The sequence below is a fragment of the Bos javanicus genome, chromosome 8 (assembly GCF_032452875.1).
Source record: "Bos javanicus breed banteng chromosome 8, ARS-OSU_banteng_1.0, whole genome shotgun sequence".
In the NCBI taxonomy this organism is placed as follows: Eukaryota; Metazoa; Chordata; class Mammalia; order Artiodactyla; family Bovidae; genus Bos; species Bos javanicus.
The window spans coordinates 24,073,218-24,092,409 of NC_083875.1; the positions used below are offsets into that span (position 1 = coordinate 24,073,218).

The 19,192-nt window shown below is 37.3% G+C and overlaps 1 protein-coding gene across 2 annotated transcripts in view; it reads right to left on the reverse strand.

Moving 5' to 3' along the window:
- Positions 1-19,192, reverse strand: part of FOCAD (focadhesin) — a 302,861-nt gene that overhangs the window by 126,085 nt on the left and 157,584 nt on the right. For both annotated transcript variants that reach the window (XM_061425184.1, XM_061425185.1), the window contains one exon: positions 1,005-1,139. In XM_061425184.1, coding sequence (XP_061281168.1) covers positions 1,005-1,139 — 135 coding nt within the window. The remainder of the gene's footprint in view (positions 1-1,004; positions 1,140-19,192) is intronic.

The following is a 19,192-nucleotide window of genomic DNA, read 5'->3' on the forward strand; positions in this document are numbered from 1 at the left end:
ATTCAATAACTAGTTTCTGAATACATATTATGTGCCATGCTAGATATTGTGTCCTTGGTGAGGACAAACTTGATTTTACTCACTGTGTAGCATTTAGAATGATTAGAGCAAGTATTATCTTACACTCCTATCTTATCATGTGATCTAAAACAAGTAAGGGGCTATTCCTGGAATCTTATGGAGTTTATCAAACTCTGTGAAGCACTAAATCAAAGTAAAAGTTTACCAAGACTTCAAGTGAAAATTAATTGAAGTTCTTTGAAAGAAAAGTAAAAAACATGAGCTTAAATGAGGTTATATCTACAAAAGTGGAGATATAAATGAATCTGCCACCCTCTCATTTCATTCAAAGAAGAGAAAATAAAGAAAATGTTAAACAGAAGCACATGAATCTTTTAGCAAAATGTCTTCCACCAAGTAGTTCATTACAATGCCAAATACTGACTAGTTCATAAAATTATTTTCCTCTCCTAGGACAGTTTGATTTTACAATCATCTTCATGGAAGAATATACACAAAGAGCGAAGATGTATATTGAAAATGTAAACTATTAATAACACACAAAAAATAAAATCTCTATGCCCAAGCTAGAAGCAAAGCACAAATAACACTATGTCTACACTACTGGGAAAGACTGCCCTGCCTTACTAAATCCTTTATAATGCTTTGTAGAATTTTAAACACCAACGAGACACATTTAAACTGTTGGTCTCACGAATTGTATTATTTTAGAAACATACTGGCTTTTAATAATCTTGACTATACTTTCATAATAAAACTTGGCATCCTTCATGTAAGTAAGTCTTAAAGACAGAGGACTGATAAGAGTGGATATCCATCTATTCCTAGGAGTCCATAAAGATACCATCATGTTCGCAGAACTAAAAGCACTAAAGGATTTTTGGCAAACACAAAATTACGAATAATTTTTTCCCAAAAGTAATAGTAAAGCACACATTTTCCCAATGTGGAAACAGACAATTTGTTGAGATCCAAACACATACCTCATACTCAGCTGTATTGACTGTTAAGGAAGGAACCAGAGAAAACAGTTCACTGAGGGTCTTCAAAATGAGAGGTCTTGTGTCACAACTCAGCTTTGGGGAGAGAGCATTCCAAGTGGAGCGAATACAAACCACCTGTGAAGCACACAAAAGTCAATACCTAACAAAATCCCAGCTCATCTGAAGCCATTAGTAAAGGGTACTGTCTTTTATTATGAGGAAATTTAAGAATAAGAACTCTTAGAAGATAGGATTTGATAAGTTATCACCTCTCAGAAGAAATTATATAAACTAACATAAACTGTTGTTGAAGAAGATCCAGCCTGCCTCCCACAACTGCTTTTTTATAGCTTTATTTTGGTTAACCAAAAAAATAAAACTCTCTCTCTCTCATGCATGAATACACAGATTAGCTACACAGATTAACTCCAGATTAGCTACAAACATTGCTGAATAGCCATTCTCAGAAAACAAAGACAGGTAAGATAATGCTAGTACATTTCTAAATCCAAGTATTCACAATTTTTTATAGTTTTCCATCTTGCTGAAACTATATTACCACTCAGAAAATTGAGATGTTAGTAAATACAAATAAAACACTCTCAAATCATCTTACAAATTTCTAAATGAGGTAGGCGAATTATTTTGTTATTTAAAATAGTAACTTAAAACTTTGTTTTAAAAGTCATTTCAGATTTTAAGAGGCTGTTAAATGATAAAAATTAAACTAATAAATGTCATTTCTAGCTTGATCCAATTTCCTTAAACCAAGTATTCTTAGGCCATTTCAAGATCTGATTTATGGATGTTCAAATATCTTCTTAAGTTCAATTCCAACTACAACAGATGATTTCTTCACTTACAGATATTTTACTAAAACTTTAAAACTCAGGCAGGAAGAGTGACAACACACATCAATTAGAGTTGGACAAGGATTAATCTTTCTAAAACACTACAATCTTTTATCTTAAGCTTCAATTAACATACACAATTTATTTTCATATAGTAACATAAACTGGGTTCCCAGGTAGCTCAGTGGTAAAGAATCTGCCTGCCAATCAATGCAGGAGATGCAGGCTGGATCCCTGGGTGAGGAATATCCTCTGGAGTAGGAAATGGCAATGCACTCTAGTATTCTTACCTGGGTAAACCCCATGAACAGAGGAGCCTGGCAGCCTGCAGTCCATGGGATCGCAAGGAGTTGGACATGACTGAGTGACTGAGCACACACACTAACTCAAATTATTTAGGAAACACTATATAAGGTAAGTGAATAATATATACTTAAGGACACAGATTAAGGAAAGACTCAAATATAGCAGAAAGTATTTCAGAAAACTTGGGATTCAGTGCTTTTGCTCTTATTTTCCACTTTCCATGAAAGAGCAGAAAAATGCTCTTTGACTTGGGATCCACTACAAATTTGGATTCCACCATCACTAAGGGTTTTACTATCTGTCAGGCATGACATTAGGCACATTTATACAAATATTACAAAACAGCAATATTTGAAATAAATAAAAAAAAAACAATCCTTTAAAAGCTACCGACTCAACATAGAGTATATACCCAGAGTAGGATACAGCACTAAGAGGAATAATAAAATATAATCTAACCTTCAAAGAATTTACCACCTTATCGGAAAGAAAGAGAAATGTACGTAACTCTAAATTATTGGAAAACAAAAGGTACATGATAAGATTTTGAAATATTTCCAACAGAAAATAGGCTTAGGAGGAATCCAGGTAGGAAAGCTATGTCAGTGAGTGGGAGTCATCAGAGTGTCAAGAGGCAGAAAGTCTAGAGATAGGACTTGAAGATGGAATGGAAAGAAATCAGGCAGACCTTTCACAAGGAAGTGGAAAGCATAAGCCAAAACACAAATAAAGCTAGTTGTAGGCATGCATGAGTCCTGGTGAAGAAAGGCTGGTGTAGATCAAAGAGCACCTAGAATAGCAAAGCAGTTTGGATCAGAATCAAAAGGAAAAGGAAGCCTCCAGAGATTTCTGAGTTGGGCAATAAACTAAATTCAAAGGTTATTTTTGAAAGATTCTTCTGGTAGTCTGTAGTCAAACTCAAAGCTGTCACGGACTTCTCTAATACTTATTTCTCCCTAGTCCTTCACATAGAGCCTCAAAAGTTTTCCAAAAAGCAAACGCTCAATATAATGATTATCCATGCCTTCTCCTTATTTTAAATGCCTATTTAATTCCAACCTTCTTTGTTTCAAGACCAAGTTCACATCTCAATTCTACAATTAACTTTTCTCTTACAATTCAGGCCTTATTTTATCCCTTTCTTTCCTCTAACTTCCAGCATTTAAAACTCTATACTTTCCAACTTAGCACTTAATTATATACTGCCTAGTATTGTTCACTATTTTCATGAATATAAATTGTCTTCTCAACTAGATATTGAGCTCCATGAAGACAATGACCACATCTTCTAGTTCTCACTCCCTGCTCATCTAGCACACTAATAATTATATCAGATTACCAGTAGTTATCAACTACTGATGATACTGGAACCTGAGAAATAGTAAATCTGAGATAGAAAAGGCAAGAATTAAAAGGTCTTGGACAATGAATTGGAAAGTAAGATGATTTGGGCCTAGAGACCTGGGTGAATAAAAAGCAACTTAATAAAATGGAGGGGAAGCTGGAAGGAGCATCTTTGCAGGAAATGAGGGGATGGATATGTTTTACTGGAGTTCAAGGAAAGACATCCAGAGAGAAATATTCTGCAGGCATTAGGGAAAAACTCAGATGTAAGGCTGGCTAATGACAGTTTTGTCATTTAAACATTTGTATATATCAAAAGCCAGGAAGAAGTATAGTCTCATACATGTTCTGATGCACTTTGCAGATCAACAAAAAAGATGCCTGGCCACCAATTATGGAAGTACAAAAAGGGGCCTTGTCTTTTCCATAGTGGTGAATGGGGAGTGAGGCTACATCTTCCAAGTATTTTCAAAGGTTTACACATTTTAAAAGTCTTGTAAAGTTTAAAAATAAAATAAAATTTAAAAAAAAGTCTTTTTCCTAAAAATTTTGAAAACAAATGCCTGAAATAGTACTCTATACACAGACTATGAGAAGACATTCTAGCATCTCAACAGTGAATTGTGCCTTAATTGTAAGCAAGGTATACCTGCCAGGAATTATCAGTAAATCTAGGCTTGCCCATACACAATCAGGAGCAGGGAAGTCTTTAATAAAGAATGCTGCTTTCTCTGACCTTCCCAACACTGGGCCATTCTTGACTAGATCTTAGAGATCGTCTGACCCTGAGGGCTCCTTGGATTCAACCTATTACCACCTTGCTATGTCCATCTCCTAGAACCTTATGGATTTCATCCACTAGCCTTATGATCTGTCATAATATATCAGATGAGCCAAGTTCATGGTCCTGGTCCCAATGGGCTTGTTTTACCTTAACAATTCATTACCCAATGACTTGTCTATTTTCAAAATACAGATTGACGTCAGGCTCCAACACATAATGGGCGACACTTGAAATGACTGATAAAGAACATTTTTTATATACTCTTGAGCTGAAATGGAAAAATTGAGAGTAGGGGTAATTAGCCAGGGCCAGAAATAAAAAGGAAAATACCTGCCCTATGGTACTAAAAGGAGGTTGTCAGTTTCCGTAACCTAATTGCTTGAGTTTAAATGCACACATGGAAAGAGGAGATACTGCCTTTAGCCTATAGCAGGTAGGGTGTTGGAACAGAGACCTCCACATAAAGCCAGCATGAAGGGCTGTACCCTTAGTATAATGGTTGGACTAGAAACCACTGAGCTGAGAAATTAACATAAAAAATGGCAGTGAGGTGGGGGCTCCTGGATCACTCTTGGAAAGCACTCCCATAATATATATTCCAAATGATTTGCACAGAAAAATAAAATAAGCCCCTCTAAAAATAAGTTTATAGCTTTATTCATTATAATATGATTAACACAAACGCAAACAATTGTCAGAGCTAAATGGTAGAAAATACACGCTATCTAAACAGGAGTAAATTAGAATAACAACAAACTTTTCAAAATTAACAAGACCCAATGATCATGAAATAAGATCTTAAAAGTGCTGAGGAAACTATCAGCCTATAATACTAAACCCACAATTCAACAGTAATGTTAAAACAAGCAAAAACAAAATAGAAGGAGCAATACCTAGGTATTATATTATGCAGATACAGCATATGAATATTTACAAACAAGCGACTCAGAATATCTTGCTTAGTTTGTCTATGAGATTTTGGAGAATTCATTCCGAGTGCTAACATTATGCACATTTTGTTGCCATTTCTGTTTCTTGGGGAGAATGACACTTTTCCATGTTATTCTTCCATAAGAACCTTAGCAACACTAAACAGCACAGATTAAGGAGACCCAGTGCAGCATGATATACTGGAAAGAGCTCATGACTGGACTTATAAAGCCCAGGTTCTCCTATTTGGCAGTTGTGGGACTATGGCAAAGTCATTAATCTCCTTCAATCTGTTTCCGCAGCTGCAAAACAGAAATACTACTACTAACATCTGCTCCATGTACAGCACAAGGTTAATAGTAAAGGCAATACTGAGGCAACTGTATGCAAACCCGCTTTATACACTGTAAAAGAAAGTTACTGACGGAAAAATAATGCATCATAAAAGAATCAGGGTCTTTGCTTCAATTCTTGTGCCGTAAGAATGCATTTGTTCCTTTGCAGAGGCAATAGATGCCTATTACTCTAATTTTACCTCCAAAAGCTATTTCTAGCAATTCCAAAGAACAGCCTACTCCTTTTGTCCTGATGTTTTACTCCAGCAGAGGGAAAGCTTTATAAAAACCTTTAGGCTATGAAAACCGCCTTATTTGCCCTTTTCATAATGAAGGTAAAAGAAACTGCCTTCACAATTAAGAGGACTCGAGTCATCATCATGCAGTGAAACCCTCTTAAGCTAATTCAGCCCACACAATTCATAAAACAGGACACTTCTGTTACCAAAATACAATAACAGGGGCTAAGAGAGAGTTTAAGGAGCCACAATCAATGGAGCAGAAACAATAGGAAAAATAACATTCTTTCTAATCCTAATAACATGGGGTTAAAGGTTATAAGTATTAAAAAATGACTAGCACAGGTTTATTTAAGCAACTTCACAGTCTTTTAATGTCTGAGTCCAGGGTATTATCAAAGCAGTGTTGTAGAAAACAATAGGAATAAATATTGAGTTGCCTTTTTAAAAGTCTCTTATAATGTAAAGGGACAGTATTTCTGATGATTAGAGTTGCTCAACTTCTATCCTTTCTTGGCAAGTAATAGAATGACATATATCTAAATCCCAAATTGTGGTATAGTGAATAAAAAATAAGTGTGCTTGATGGGATAAAACAACTGTCATACTAACAATCCCTAACATCACTATACCATTTCCAAAGAAGGCAAGACCGAGGTCTTCAGATTGTTCCATATTTCTGAAAAACTGGCAGTTTGCAGTACAGACTTATATATATATATATAAGTAGATTATATAGATATATATAATTCTTATATCTGCATAGAAGAGGCTGGAACTGTAGAAGTGATTCAAGTACAAACAAGTATTTATTAATACTAAACAGACTGATCTAGATATCAAGTCACCCAAAAGATTCACTATGCAGTGGCCCAGGATTTTAGATTTCTCTTTTATACCCCCTCGTGAGCAGCTGCAGCATCCCCGAGACACCTCCCTATAGGGAACAGTATCTTCCAATGCAAACTCCATTGATTTCTCTGCAGGAACAGAAAGAAATGACACAAAGAGCTCCCTGCAGGGACGTTCACTTTTCAGTTTTGCTAGATTCTGTCTGAACTAATTATCGATTTCATGTCGGACATTCTTCTGGCATGAACTACCAAATTCACAGTAAGATTGTGTCAGAAATATTCTTTGACAAGAAAATGATTAGTGCTTTATTCCTCACAAATAACCAGAGGGAATTTTTCAAAAAGGCCAGTTCCTTCCCCTGTTCAGATAAGTGGAATTTAGACTTCAAGGTAAAAAAGAAAAATAATAGAAATTCAATCAAAATAGCTTAAAAAAAAAAACCCAACTGCTTAGAAGTTGTTTAGCAGATAAAATATATATGGCTATATAATAACTACATAATCAATAAACATACCCCAGGAAAACAATACTGCACAAAGCTGAAAAAATTCTGATGTAACTAAAGTGAAAGTGAAGTCGCTCAGTCATGTCCGACCCTCAGCGACCCCATGGACTACAGCCTATCAGGCTCCTCCGTCCATGGGATTTTCCAGGCAAGAGTACTGGAGTGGGGTGCCATTGCCTAAATTCAGGTGTAACCAAAGAGTTTCCTGTAGGGTCTCAAAGAAAATACTAGCCAGTGACATCATAAGAGTTTAGATTGAACAAGTTACAACATGGATGAAGCTTTAAAACGCCAGGCTAACTATGGAGAACAGTGGAGATCCCTTGAAAAATTAAGAATAAAACTACCATATGACCCAGCTACTGGGCATATACCCTGAGGAAATCACAGTTCAAAAAGATACAAGTATGCCAATGATCATTGCAGCACTATTTACAATAGCCAGGACGTGAGGCACCCCAGATGTCCATCAACAGATGAATGGATAAAGATGTGGAGGATCTACGCATATATCTATGTATATGGAGAATAATTGCTTTACAATGTTGTGTTGGTTTCTGCCACACCACAGTGCAAGTTAGTCCTAATTGTGCATGTGTGTGTGTGTTCTCTCCCTCTTGAGCCTCCCTCTCCCCTCCCATCCCACTCTAAGTTGTCACGGAGCCAAGCCGGGCTCCCTGTATTATATAGCAGATAGATACATGTATATATAGCAGATATATATAATGAAATATTATTCAGCCATAAAAAGGAATGAATCTGAGTCAGTTCTAGTGAGGTAGATGAACCTAGAGCCTGTTACACAGAATGAAGTCAGTCAGAAAGAGAACAATATCCCATATAGTGCATATATATGAAATCTAGAAAAATAGTACTGATGAACCTATTTGCAGGGAAGGAATGGAGATGCAGACATAGAGAACAGACTGTGAACACAGTCGGGGAAGAAGAGGGTGGGACGAACTGAGAAAGTGGCACTGACATATGTGCGCTATCATGGGTAAAACAGCCAGCTAGTGGGCAGCTGCTATATAACAGAGGGAGCCCGGCCTGGCTCCGTGACAACTTAGAGTGGGATGGGAGGGGAGAGGGAGGCTCACAAGGGAGAGAATACATACACATGCACACACACACACACACAATTAGGACTGATTCACTCTGTGGTATGGCAGAAACCAACACAACATTGTAAAGCAATTATCCTTCAATTAAAACACACACACACACACACACACACACACACACACACACCAGATTGTGTGAAAGAAGCCAGTCACAAAATACAACACATTATATGACTCCATTTATACAAAATGGAAAACAGGCAAATTTAGAGTAAAATTATTGATTGTATAGGGTTGGGGGCTGGGGAGGGATAAAGGCACTGTGTGATGATAGCTAGGGGGTACAGAGCTTCTTTTGGGAGTGATGAAAATATTCTAAACTTGAAAGTCATGATGGTTGCAAAACTGTCAATATATTAAAAATCATCAAAGTATAAACTGTAAATGAGTGAACTGTACTATTTGTGAATTTTATCTCACTAAATCTTTTTATCAAAAAAAAAAGATTTCAGATTTCGTGTGGACCTGTTTGACACCAGGGAAACAGATATTTTGGTATCAGAGAACTCTAAGCTGGAGCCTTACCTGTGCCATTAATTAGCTAAATGACCTTAGGTTTTCCTCCTCTGCAAAATGAAGGGTTGTGCTTGTACTAGGACTCTCTGGAGAAATAAAACCAACAAAAAAGAAAAGAAAGGAGGGAAGGAAGAAAGATAAATAAAGATAGGGAGATGGATAGACAAAAAGATTTATTAGAGGAATTGTCTCAAGCAGTTTTGGAGGTCAAGAAGTCCCACAGTCTGCAAGCTGGAGAACCAGGAAAGCAAGTGATGCAAATCAGTTCAAGTTCAAAGACGTGAGAACCAAGTGGCTGCAGTGTAAGTCACAGTGTCTGCAGGTGCAAGAACCAGGAGCTCCAAAGTTCGGGGGCAAGAGAAGAAGGATGCCCCGTATCAAGAAGAGAATTTACCCTTCCTTTGCTTTTTTGTTCCATTCCAGCCATCGTTGGATTAGTTGATGATGCCACACTGTTAAGGGCAGATCTTGTTTCTAAGCCTAGGATTCAAATGCTAATCACTGTCAGAAATGCCCTCACAGACACACCCAGAAATTATGTTTTACCCGCTATCTGGGCATTTTGAAGGCCTCTCAAGTTGGCATAGAAAATGTGCTATCACAGTATAAAAAAATTGAAAACAAAATACTCATCAATAAAAGACTGGGCAACATATGAAAATGCAATATACAATGAAATACTATGTAAGTGTAAAAAAATGTATATACATATTGCCGGGGGGAAAAGTACACACTATATTAAGATGAAAAATCAGCTTATAATACATAGTATGCTCAATAAGGGGTGTTCCCCAATGGCTCAGACAGTAAAGTATCTGCCTGCAATGTGGGAGACCAAAGGTCAATCCCTGGGTCAGGAAGATCACCTGGAGAAGGGAATGGCAACCCATTCCAGTATTGTTGCTTGGAAAATTCCAGGGACAGAGGAACCTGGTGGGCTGCCATCTATGGGATCACACAGAGTTGGACACGACTGAGCGACTTAGCAGCAGCAGCTAGTTTCTGGAAGCTGCCAGTACTCCGTGGGTCATGATTCCTTCCTCATACCATCACACCACCTTTTATTCTGTTTCAGTTGTCACGTCACATTCTCTCTTTACGGTAGTTAAATCTGTCTCCTTCTTAAAGGCACACCTGTGATTACATTTAGGGTACCACACAGATACGGTATGGACCTAACAGAAGCAGAAGATATTAAGAAGAGTTGGTGAGAATACACAGAGGAACTGTACAAAAAGATCTTCACAACCCAGATAACCACGATGGTGTGACCACTCACCTAGAACCAGACATCCTGCAATGTGAAGTCAAGTGGGCCTTAGGAAGCCTGACTACAAACAAAGCTAGTGGAGATGATGGAATTCCTCTTGACCTATTTCAAATCCTAAAAGATGATGCTGTGAAAGTGCTGCTCTCAATATGTCAGCAAATTTGGAAAACTCAGCAGTGGCCACAGGACTGGAAAAGGTCAGTTTTCATTCCAATCCCAAAGAAAGGCAATGCCAAAGAATGCTCAAACTACTGCACAATTGCACTCATCTCACACGCTAGTAAAGTAATGCTCAAAATTCTCCAAGCCAGGCTTCAGCAATATGTGAACCGTGAACCTCCTGATGTTCAAGCTGGACTTAGAAAAGACAGAGGAACCAGAGATCAAATTGCCAACATCCACTGGATCATCAAAAAAGCAATGGAGTTCCAGAAAAACATCTATTTCTGCTTTATTGACTATGCCAAAGGCTTTGACTGTGTGGATCACAATAAACTGTGGAAAATTCTTCAAGAGATGGGAATCCCAGACCACCTGACCTGACTCTTGAGAAATCTATATGCAGGTCAGGAAGCAACAGTTAGAACTGGACATGGAACAACAGACTGGTTCCAAATAGGAAAAGGAGTTCGTCAAGGCTGTATATTGTCACCCTGCTTATTTAACTTATATGCAGAGTACATCATGAGAAACCCTGGGCTGGATAAAGCACAAGCTGGAATCAAGATTGCTAGGAGAAATATCAATAACCTCAGATATGCAGATGACACCACCCTTATGGCCGAAAGTGAAGAACTAAAGAGCCTCTTGATGAAAGTGAAAGAGGAGAGTGAAAAAGTTGGCTTAAAGCTCAACATTCAAAAAACTAAGATCATAGCATCAAGTCCCATCACTTCATGGCAAATAAATGGAGAAAGAGTGGAAACAGTGGCTGACTTTATTTTTGGGGCTCCAAAATCACTGCAGATGGTGATTGCAGCCATGAAATTAAAAGACGCTACACCTTGGGAGACAAGTTATGACCAACCCAGACAGCATATTAAAAAGCAGAGACATTACTTTGCCAACAAAGGTCCATCTAGTCAAGGCTATGGTTTTTCCAGTAGTCATATATGGATGTGAGAGCTGGACTATAAAGAAAGCTGAGTGCCGAAGAATTGATGCTTTTGAACTGTGGTGTTGGAGAAGACTCTTGAGAGTCCCTTGGACTGCAAGAAGATCCAACCAGTCCATCCTAAAGGAAATCAGTCCTGAGTGTTCATTTGAAGGACCAATGTTGAAGCTCAAACTCCAATGCTTTGGCCTCTTCATGTGAAGAGCTGATTCATTTGAAGGGACCCTGATGCTGGGGAAGATTGAGGGCAGGAGGAGAAGGGGACAGAGGATGAGATGGTTGGATGGCATTACCGACTCAATGGACATGAGTTTGGGTAAACTCCAGGAGTTGGTGATAAGTAGGGAGGCCTGGCGTGCTGCAGTCCACGGGGTCGCAAAGAGTCGGACACGACTGAGTGACTGAAATGAACTGAACTGAACAGGTAGTCCAGGATAATCTACACATCTCAAGATCTTTAACGTCATCATGTACACAAAATCCTCTTTATTATATAGGGTAACATTCATAGGTTCCAGGGATTAGAACCTGGATATCTTTGAGGGTCATTATTCAGCCTACAGGAATGATTTTAAAATGCTTTCATAGTGGTAGTTGATGTACAGCTTTATGAATCTACCAAAAAATCACCAAACTGTGAACTTTAAAAGAGTGAACTTTATGATATGTGAATTATATCTCAGTAAAACTGTGACTTTCTTAAAAAGACACGGTCGTCAGAAAAAATATAGCTATTACACAGCTCAAAAAATAAGAGGCAAACAATTTGTGTGTAGTTGTGCTCAGGCATACCATAAAGGAATGAAAAAAATTCCATAAAGTCAAGGTTAATAGTGCTTCAGATAAATCTTTCAACAACCCATATATGGAATCAGCATGTCTAGTAAAATGACATAACCACATATACATATATGCATATAACTGTACACATATAAATGTAAATATATATTAAATGACACAACTACATATTTGTATATATGTGTATGTATGTATACATTTTATAAATTTATTTAATACATATGCATAAACTGCAACAGACTGTTATATTCTAACACAGGAGAGATGATGGTACAACCAGTTTACTGTGGAACTCCCATTTTTCCTTTGGGATACCTGGCTACTCTGGGTGACATGTGACCATCTGATGGAAATACAAGTAAAGAAACCATCCATCCCTATATTAAATGTTACGAGAGCTTAATTTTACTCTCTTTTTTGAGATAAACGATAAATAAGAAATATTCTAATATCTTCTTCCCGTACCTCATGGCTGGACTTATACACAAAACATTTTAGAGACTGCTGCTCTTGACAATGCTCCCAAACATCACTGAATACCAGAGTCACTGAGGAACTCATTAAAAAATAGAGAGCTTGGGCTTCATCTCTAAAGGATTCTGATTTTGTAGCGCAAGTTATCCACAGAATTTTGAAGACCACACTAGACATCACTGCCATTCATTTTTCAATAAAGTCCATAATGTGGACAGAGTAGTTGAGCCAAACAAGTGAAAGTGAAGGAAAATCACTTTCACTGAAGCTATAAGTGTAACATGATGAAACAAAGTCAACGATACTCTTTTGTTTGACCTGTTTTCAACAATTTCAGATCAAAATCATGCAACCCTGTGAATCACTGAAGCAAGTTAATTGTTCAAACAACCACTTACATAAGTAGAGGCAGTGTGCCATGGCCCTGAAGCAAAAGGAATGGTACCTCTGAGAATATCTTACTCATTACTGTTGAATTAGAATCTAGAGCAACAGGTTTCATTATGCTACTATGAGAAGATCTAAGCCCAGCTTTTAATAAAGCTCAAAGACCTAACAACAGGGCCTACATGGGTATGAAGTCATTTAAATCATGAAAGATAAGTAATATATACTGAAAACATGAGAAGAGCATTAGAACAACATCGAATTAATAGTACAGTCCGTAGACTTGAACAAATCCTTTTCTGGTCAACTTCACAAAGTCTTTCAAACTTAAAATTAAAGAATCTTAAAACACAATGTATATACTATCTCCTTTAAATACGACTTCTGGATTTGGAAGCCTGTTAAAGAGGCATTCCAAGTAATTCTGTACCTATATAAATATTTACCAAAAGTTTACTGACTTAATTCCCAATACTTCCCAAGCCTTTCACTAACACATGATTTCAGTCATCTAATCAAAGTGAAGTCTAACCTGGAAATGTTAGTGTTTCTGGAAATGAGTCTCTTCGTGATATTTTATCTTGGGAAATGAGAAGGTAAGATCAACACATTTAATGGATAACCAACAAAGACCTACAGCATAGCACACAGAACTCTGCTCAGTGTTATGTGGCAGCCTGGATGGGAGGGGAGTTGGAGGGAGAATGGATACATGAATGGCTGAGTCTCTTCCCTGTTCACCTGAAACTTCACAACATTGCTAACTGGCTATACCCCAACACAAAATAAAAAGATTTTTTTTAAAAAAAAGGTCAACACATTTATATAGCATGGAGATAAGTTTAATTACCACAGGTAACAATGACACTTTTTATAAATAATTCTAGGTTCACATGGGTATACGATGAATAAGTGTTTAAAAATTCTAGGTCACTTAAGGGTATATGTGAATTTCTTAGAAGGTACCAAAATAATGTTTTCCATCACATCTCAAAATCCATAAAGCCTTTCAAACGTGTAATGCCATCTAATCTACAATCCTCCTTCAGAGACCCCCTTTCTACATCCTATGTCTCCATTTACCCCAGAAAAACCCACCCCTTGTATAAGCTTAAACGATATATTTTATTCACAGGAATGGCAGAATGGCACACAATTAGCATCATTTTAGTCATGTCATTATTTCTAGCTCAGTGGCGTTTATTCAGATGAGCACAATTTGCAACCACTGAGCCCCGCTCTTCTGATGTTAACTGGCATCATTAAAACCCTCCTAGTGTCCAGTTCATTTGATCTTTTAAAGAATACCCTAGGTTTGTGACTGAGCCGGAAACTCACGGCTGGATACCCTGAACAGCCTTCATGTTTGGTCACAGACTACTCACATCAGTTAATAATCCTTAGCAAATTCCACTTTAAGAGGGAAATCTTTTCATACAAAAAAATTTTAAATACAAAATAAAACGGAATTAAGCGGAAACGGAATTAAAATAATGAACAGGAGGGAGAAGGGGTTCCTAAATGTCATAACTTAGAAAGCTGAGATTGTAAAATGTTCAGAGTGAAGTATCTAAAAGATCACACCAAATCTAGGTACAGAAAAGGTCAGACAGAGGAGAGAGGATGGGATCAGAAGCGCAAAATCAGGAAATGATAAAATGCCAAGACTTCAAATTTAAATTTTTCTCTAAGTTTGATTTAGTGTTTGACTTTGCATAATCTACAAATACGGTCTATAAAAAACTGAAAATGACCAATTAACTAATTATTGAAAGCTGAAGTCTTTTCTATTTAAACAGGAAATGTCAGTATTTGAATTTTCCCACACATTTCACACATGTGTTCAATAGTATTCCATTATACAACTTACTACAGTCAGTTAAAATTTTATTTTGAAAATGAAAAACCATATTTAAAATCTACTTACAGCGTGACAAAGTAAATGTTATAATATCCACGAATGTTTAATAAAAGGCAAGTTCCTGCTGTCCCTTTATAGTTAAAAATAAGGCCAAACTACAACTTTCAACTGTAAAGAGTCATTGTGTAGTACATAAAAAGCTCAGCGTGGAAATAGATTCAACAAATGTACAAAAAGCGTTTTCATGCCCAGGAAGAACTGAAGGCATCAAAAAGCATGCCCCAACTACAAATAACATAGAGCTCGGTTCAAAAAGACAAGCAAATTCCTTACCTAATGCATAGCAAATTACACTTAATCAACTCCTCTGCAAGGTCGAACGGGCAATCCACCTTTAAATGTCCCCACAAACAAAACGTAAGAACAACAAAAGAGGTTCCAGAGAATAAGTAATAAATACTGAATCCACAGTAGGTGACAGAACCCTTACTGTACACAGCTGAGGAAAATCTGCCATGGAACAATGTATCACATTTCCATATTAAATTATATTTACCACGCTGAAAAATGCTTAAACAAAATGCAGGATTTCTATTGGCCATTTTAATACCACACTGACTCCCTAAAACTTCCAAACCCAATCCCGTTGAAAACCTGAGTCCCATTGAAAATCGTTCCCACCCCATGGAGCCCTGAAGAAGCAACTAGACAAAGAGTTGGGATGATGGGAGAGGGCAGGGAGAACTACCTTACCCCATGATTTCAGAAATAAATCAATAAAAGAGGGTAGAATAGCCAAAACATAACCTTGGCATAGGGTATTTCCGGGAAAATCACTTCAGTGACAAATGGCCTGGAGTGAACTCTTCCAGCGGTCAAGAATCCCCAGGAAAGGGCCCTCCCCTCCTTATCTATTGCTCAATTGTACAATACTCCGCTTTGAAAATATAACACCCTCTTGGAGCTAGGCGAGATGAAAGAGCTTTTCTTCATGATCCTGCAACGCCTATTAATTTTTGCTACAAGAGACTCACAGCTGATTAAGAAAACAGGGTTAGCACTGCCTCACATTCCCATCTCAAGGACTTAAGAGAGAAAAATCTTAAAAGTGAATGAGCCCTCTTTTTCAGTACAATGTACTGATTTTCATTTATGCACACACCAAAAGCTGTTTCTCCTCCAACTGTGGGCAATTTGTTTAGACTGGAAGTCATTTTCCTCCTTGAAGCATCAGAGGCAATGTTACTAGATTCCTATGCGGTTAAAGAATTAAATTTCAGAAAAACTATGACTCATTCACCACCACCCAGAGCACAGATTTAGAAATCAATGGCTGAAGAAGCAAAACTTGTACTGTCCCCAAAGTACATTCACACTTCTCCCAAGTGGAAAAGCAACATGATACAGTGGAAAAGCACAAGAAGTATACAGAGTATGTGAATGTCTACCTTATCATGTCAATTTGGATGTTACTTTGACTTGCCAGGCTCATGAGCAAATAGCACCTACATTACAAGATTACTATGAAGTATAATACAGACTATAATGGACACCAAATGCCAAACATATTCACTAGCATGAAAATATGCAGCTTTAATAGTTTTGTAGTATTAAAGTATAGCAACACACAGCAAAAAGTACAGATCTTAATTGTATATTTCAATGAATCCTGACAAATGTATACACTATTGTAACCACCACCTCCATCATGAAACACACCATGGAAATATGTGAGCTACATATGCAATTTAAAAATTTCTAGTAACCACATTTTTAAAAAGTAAAAGCAGACAGATTAATTTGAATTACTGTCATTTTACTTAACCCAATCTATCCAAAACATCATTTTAACATGTAAAATAACCTAAAAATATTGAGATATTTTATACAATTTTTCATACTAAGATATCAATCTGCTGTCCACTTTACACTTAGAGCACAACACAATTTGAATTAGTCATAGTTCAAGTATCTAACAGCTCTTAGATACAGACCACAGTCCAGAAGATTGCCTCTTGCCCCTTTCTTGTCTACCCTTCTCCCCACCCCAAGTCAATTACCATGCTGATTTCTATCCTCATAGATGAATTTTGCCTATTCAGGAATTTCATAAAAATGAGATGTATGGACTTCTTGTGACTGGCTCCTTTCGCTGAGCATGCTTCAGAGATTCATCCATATTGTTGCAAATAGCAGTGGTCCTTTCCTTTTTATTGGTGAATAGCATTCAAATGTACAAACACAATACCCATTTGAGTTGTTTCCAAATATGTTATAATCGTTAAGCTGAAATGAACACTCATATACAAGTCTTTTTGTGGATATGTATTCATTGACTCAGATAAATATCTAGAAGTGAAATGCTGGATCATAAGTATACACTCAACTTTATAAGAAACTGCCAAATATTTTTCAACAATGACTGTATCATTTTATAGTTCTGCCAATAGTGTAAGAGATATCAAGTTACTTTACATCTTCTCCAATGTTTGATATCATCAGTCTTCTTTTTTTTAAATTACTGATTTCAGTGGTGTGTATGTTTCCCAATGACCGACAATGTTGACATTTTCCCATATTTATTAGCCAATCATATGACATCTTTTTTAAAGAGTGGTTTGGAAAAATGAAGGGAGAGTTGTTACATGGGCAAACTGAGATTACTTACATGAAATTATTTCAATGATTAAAATAAGGGACATAATTCTAAGGACTACCTGAGTCAAGCAGAAAATGTCAATCTAAAAGCCAAGAGAAGTGCTGCAAATTAAAGTACATGCTTCTCAAAAGGTAGCTGTTACTGTCACTTGGTATTAACTTGTCCCTCCCACGTGGAGAACCAGGCCAGGTTCTGCAAGATCTTCCTCTTTAACAAGAGAGGGTAGATATCTGTAATTTTTACTTTTAATTAATATTAGAATTAATTAAAAATATTAGTCCTATGATAATGAAAGAAAATTAGCAAAAGTTTTTAAATTCTGATTTCTATAAATGTTAGTGATTTATATAAAGACAAACATCCTTAATATCATAAACATTAAACCATTCAGGGTCCTTACTGATTACTGGTCAAAGATGGTATCTACTGGGACTTCCCTGTGGTCCAATAGTTAACACTCTATCTTGCAGTGCAGGGGTCATGGGTTTGATCCCTGATCTGGGAACTAGGATCCCACATGCCATGGAGTAACTAAGCCCCCATGCCACAACTCTCTCGAGCATGGCAATGAGAGAGACCATGTGCTACAACACTAAATCCCACATGATGCGTGATATAGCCAAATAAATAAATATTAAAAACCAAAACCCCTCAAAAAAGCTATCTATTATATTACGACAAGGGCTGTCAACCTCAAAGACAGATAACAAAATCATTTTGAGTGGCAGGCAACAGTGCCCCAGAAAAGTTAGAAAGAAAAAGTTGGTGCGGGCAGCTCCCGATTCCTCTTTTCCCACTGCTGCTGCTAAGTCACTTCAGTCGTGTCCGACTCTGTGCGACCCCATAGATGGCAGCCCACCAGGCTCCCACTAGCCTCCCATATTACAGAACATATTCTAGGATATTCTTATTCTTCAGTGACTATTCATATCATGTACATTTTAGTAAGAATGAAAGTCATAGCTAAAAATACTTCAGTGGCAATGCCTACCTAGGAGTATATCCATTATTTGGGGAGAACAGAAGAAAAGATATCTGTTGATAGGATATAAAACACAACTGCTTTGGAAAACAGCCTGGCAGCTACTAAAATGGTTAAAAATAATTACATGATCCAGCCATTCCACTCTTAGATAAATACCCAAGAAAAACAAAGAACTTGAAAACGGAAGTTCACAGTAGCATTATTCATAATAGCCAAAAAGTGGAAACACCCAGGTGTGGTGCACGTGTGCTCAGTCGCACCCTGTGTGACCCTATGGACTGTAGCCCACCAGCCTCTTCCTTCCACGGGATTTTTCAGGCAAGAATACTGGAATGGGTTGCTATTCCCTTCTCCAGGGGATTTTCCTGATCCAGGGATCGAACCTGCATCTCCTGCCTGGGCAGGCAGATTCTTTACCACTGAGCTACCTGGAAACAAACCAAATGTCCATTAACTGATAAATGGATGAATAAAATATAGATGAATGGATAAATAAAATGTTGTATAGCCATACAGTGCAATATTACCTATAAAAAGGAATGAAGTATTGATACATGCTACAACATGGATGAAATCTTGAAAACATTATGCTAACTAAAAAGCCAGTCACAAAAGGCCACATATTGTTTGACTTCATTTACATGAAATGTCCAGAACAGGCAAATCTATAAAGACAGAAATTAAATTAGTGGTTCCCTATGGTGGGGGCAAGGTGTGGGGCATGGGGTGGTATGGAAGGTGTGCAACTTCTTTTGGGGGTGATGAAAATGTTCTAAAGTTGATTGTGATGGTGGGTGAACAACTAATATTCAAAAAGTGACTAAATTTCACACTATAAATAGGTGAGCTGG